The sequence below is a fragment of the Triticum aestivum genome, chromosome 7D (genome assembly GCF_018294505.1).
Source record: "Triticum aestivum cultivar Chinese Spring chromosome 7D, IWGSC CS RefSeq v2.1, whole genome shotgun sequence".
Taxonomy (NCBI): domain Eukaryota; kingdom Viridiplantae; phylum Streptophyta; class Magnoliopsida; order Poales; family Poaceae; genus Triticum; species Triticum aestivum.
Genome location: NC_057814.1, coordinates 616,491,586 through 616,496,001, shown reverse-complemented (window position 1 = coordinate 616,496,001; position 4,416 = coordinate 616,491,586). Strand labels below are relative to the sequence as shown.

General features: G+C 42.6%; 1 protein-coding gene across 1 annotated transcript; it reads right to left on the bottom strand.

The window, feature by feature from the left end:
- Positions 1 to 1,674: 1,674 nt before the first annotated feature.
- On the bottom strand, positions 1,675 to 2,801 carry LOC123169278 (TM2 domain-containing protein DDB_G0278163). The gene is made up of 2 exons (XM_044587114.1): positions 2,437 to 2,801; positions 1,675 to 2,275 (listed from the first exon to the last, which is right to left on the bottom strand). Exons 1-2 carry the CDS (start codon positions 2,644 to 2,646, stop codon positions 2,141 to 2,143), a joined length of 345 nt encoding a protein of 114 aa, XP_044443049.1. The 5' UTR covers positions 2,647 to 2,801; the 3' UTR covers positions 1,675 to 2,140.
- Positions 2,802 to 4,416: the final 1,615 nt, after the last annotated feature.

The following is a 4,416-nucleotide window of genomic DNA, read 5'->3' as shown; positions in this document are numbered from 1 at the left end:
AACCACATACATAGCATTCATCAAATCTTCAGCCAAAAAGGAATTAGGTAAATGAGCATGAGAGAGCATAGCGGTGACCCTCTCTGTGAGTGTCCTGTTCATTCTCTCTGCAAGACCATTGAGTTGAGGTGTCTTTGGTGGACTCTTCTCAAGCTTGATGCCAAACTTTCTGCAATACCTTTCAAAAGGACCTCTGTATTCACCGCCATTGTCTGATCTCACGCACTTCAATTTCCTGCCAGTTTCTCTTTCAACCTTGGCATGGAACTCCTTGAAGGCTTCAAGCATCTGGTATTTGTGTTTCAGCACATACACAAAAACCTTTGTGGAATGGTCATCAATAAAAGTCACATAGTATAATGCTCCACCATGAGATTTTTCAGTCATGGAGCAAACATCAGTGTGCACAATATCAAGAACATTTTTTGCACAATGTGGAGGGAGTGTACGAAATGCAACCCTATGTTGTTCCAGCAAAACAATGTGCACGGGGTTTCAAGGATATGCCTTTCAACTCAGGAAGGTACTCCATGCGAGCAAGAGCATGCATGCCCTTCTCACTCATATGCCCAAGCCTCTTGTGCCACAATTCAACCTAAGTGTCTTTTTCAGCAATGTTCAACACCTCATTGCACAACTTGGTTTTAGTCACACAGAGATTACCTTGCTTACTTCCTCGAGCCACAATCAAAGAGCCTTTGGTGAGCATCCATTTTCCTTCACCAAAATAACTAGGATGTTTGATATCATCAAGCTTGCCCACTGACAACAAATTCAGCCTTATATCGGGAACATGCCTCACATCGTCGAGCACCAATCTGCAACCTGTGTTTGTTTTAATGCATATAAAGCCCTTGCCAACAATTGCCGACGAACCACTATTTCCCATCCTCACTTGGCCAGTAACACCACTAGTGTAAGAGGTGAAATACACCTTGTGTGATGTGATGTGGAAGGGCGCACCTGAATCCACAACCCAATTCATGGCATCATCAGGAACATCACTATAGCAATCTTCATCTTCGATGACTAGATAGTCCTCATCTGTTGCGGTCATGGCTGAACTGCTCTCAGCCATTTGCTCGGGTTTTTTGTGAGTTTCCCCTCTGCAAGCTCTCTTTTGTACTTCCTGCACGCGCTCTTTATGTGTCCCGGATTGCCACAATGAAAGCAAGTAATATCTTTTCTCTATTTTGACTTTTATCTCCCCCTGGATTTGCTTTTGCCTTGCTGAAATCTTGTATTGTTGTGTCCACGGTTCTCATTCTTCCCATGGGTTTCAGCCACATATGCATCAGAAGAGGAGGCATCATCCTTTTCCTTCTTTCTGGCTTCTTCATTCAGCATACTGTTTTTCACCATCTCCAAAAGTCAGCTTCCCATCCGGAGTTGAATTGCTAAGTGACACAGCAAGCGTGTTCCAACTATGTGGCATGGAACTCAGCAGCAACAATGCTTGCACCTCATCCTCAATGTTGATCTTCATGGCTGACAGTTGATTTATATGGCATTGGAAGACATTTAAGTGCCGAATCACACTTGTGCCATCTCGGTACTCAAGCTTTGCAAGTCTTTTGATCACCGATGCTTTGTTCATTGATGTCTTCCTCTCATACATAGACTCCAACTTCTGCCACATCTCATATGCATTTGTGTCATTTGCAACATGGTGGAAAATATTGTGGCTGATGTAGCGGAAACAAGTAATCTCAGCACCACATCATGTACTAACTCAAGGATCGTTACTTAACACGGAAGGAAACATATGCAGCAGCATATATGAAGGCAGAAAATGTTACTCAGCAGGCAAGAAACTCCTTAGCCTAGTGTCTTGTGTAGGAGTAAGTTTTCCTCACAGCATCAAGCATCAACAAAGAGACACCAGATTATTACGTGGAAAACCTTGGGGAGGAGCTCCCTTTTTTTCTTCCTTCAATCTTCCTCTTCTTTCCTTGCTCTCTTGGTTTTCTCTCTTCTTCTCTCTTGAATGATAAACTGATTTTTGTCACTCTTGATGGTGGCTGCTGGATGGAGAGTAAAGCATTCACTCATGTGCAAAGTCCAAAATGACCCTAGGTCATAACCCTAATGGGTAGTGGGCTTCTGCAGCTTTTTGGGCTGCCTAAAAGGCCTCAAATTATCATCTTCTCACAGCCCACATGAGGAGGATATCCAAATATATAAAGTGCATGGCATGCATGCCCATGCTGTCATAAAAGAATGAGTATAGTATGAACACGACGATGATGATCAGGATGAACCAGCAGCCCACGAGCTGCACCAGAAACAAAACCCAAACCATCCAAAATTCTGAATTAGTTAATTCTTCGATGTCAACATATGAATTAATTAATCCTAATTAGCCTATCGTGGTCAGCGTCTGATCCTAGTATGATGGCGTGCGCGCGCGTGGAGATTCTGTCCGCCCCTACGTACCGCGGAGAGAGAGACCACGGGGTTGTCGGAGCTATCTCGGCTGTCCGGCCTGGGCTCGAGGAACGGCGCCCCCACCGTCGCCGGCACTTGAGAGAACGGGACCGGGAACCCCGGCAGCGCCTGGTGTTGGTGGCGGTGGCCATGATGGTGGTGGTGGCCGTGATGATGACCGTGGCCGTCGTGGTGGTGATGATGATGGCCGTGGCTCATCGGTGGAGATGCCGCCGATCGATGTCGATTGACGGCTTGCTGGGAGGAAATAAGGTGCGTACCTGTGCGAGGCTGAGGCTGTGATGGAGCAGCGGGTGTCCATCTTCTTCAAGTCGAGCGAGTCGCTTGAAGAAGTAGCGAGAGGAGAGAGATGATGGGAGAGAGACTGGTATGGACGAGCAGTTCGCTTGGAGATAAGGTTTGATGTAGTAGAACCATGGGTGGGCCCAACACGGGCACGTGCCGTCCATGACACGTACAGAAAATCAGCCATGTTTCCATATATCTAGAGGGTGAGAGGTTGTTCGGCGAGGTCGCCCATCTAAAGCCTGGTCATATCTTCTTTACTACTCCATTGTGCGCTAAAAAGAACATATATAAATTTCTCTGAGGTCAAATTAATGGTATGAAATTGGATCAAGTTTATATACAAACTATCAACAATGAGAACACTAAATAGATATAATATTAAAATATATTCGTATTTTAGTAGTATAGTTTATTTGATATGCTTGATCAACTTTTCCACCGTTTGACTTTAGAAAAAAAATTGTATACTCCTATTTCAACCACAAAGGGAGGACTAGTTAGAAGGGCGTCCATCGATATTGTCCAGGGAGTAGTCGACGATTGATAGTTTGGGTTTATAAATTTATGACTTATTTCCTAGAAGGTATAGTCAACTCATAAATACAGGAATTGTTAACAAAAATACACCTAATAAAGTCTATATAGATTCTTAATATAAGAAAAGAATGTAAAAGTGAATTATGTTATATATCTTAATATGATGTTGGAATCCCTAAACCTTCCATTAAAAAATCATTACATGCAAAGGAGGTTACAACACTAGTAGAAAACGGGGCAAAGGTCACAGGGCAGTTTTCACATTAGCCCCGGTTCAGTCACGAACCGGGACTAATGCGAGCATTCGTCCCGGTTCGTGAGCCCAGGGGGCCGTCCAGGGCCTCGTGGGCATTGGTCCCGGTTCGTATGGACCCTTTGGTCCCGGTTGGTGGTACAAACCGGGACCAATGGGCCACGCTCCTGGCCCACCACCCTTTAGTCCCGGTTCATACCACAAACCGGGACTAAAGGGCTGGTCCTAGTTGCGGCCAGTGTTTAGTCCCACCTCGCCAACCGAAGGGGGCTCACACCAGTTTATAAGCCCGTCCCTCTCTACCTTTTAAAGTGAAAATAGATGCCCTTATACAGGGAATTTGACCTAAATTCACAGTAAATTTCATAGATATTTATTATGAATTTATGTTGAATTTTCTCTATAAGCGCATCTATTTTCATTTTTTTATATTTATAAAATAAATAAACCTTAATAAAATAAATAAAACTAAATAAACATTAAAAAAATAAAATAAAATAAACTAAAGTAACTACAATAAATAAACCTTAATAAATTAAGTAAAAATAGCAGCAGTAAAATAAATAAAAATAGCAGCAGTAAAATAAATAAAAATAAAATGCGTCTGGAAGAGATTGTCCGTTTTGTACACGAAGTGCATCCAGTTTATGCCGTAACCCTCTCAACTTTCTTGCACATGCTATGTGGATGAAATGATGATATCATGCCAACTTTCAACCTTTTCAGAGTTCATTTGAAATGCTTTTCAATTTTAGGGTCTTATAGCCCAAATAATTAGTAAATGCATGAAAAATAACAAATGAAGTCAGAAAGGATTGAAAAATGATGATGTGGCTTTGAATGGTGCATTTTGAACACACAAAAAGTCAGGAGTTCAAATAAGTTTTAAA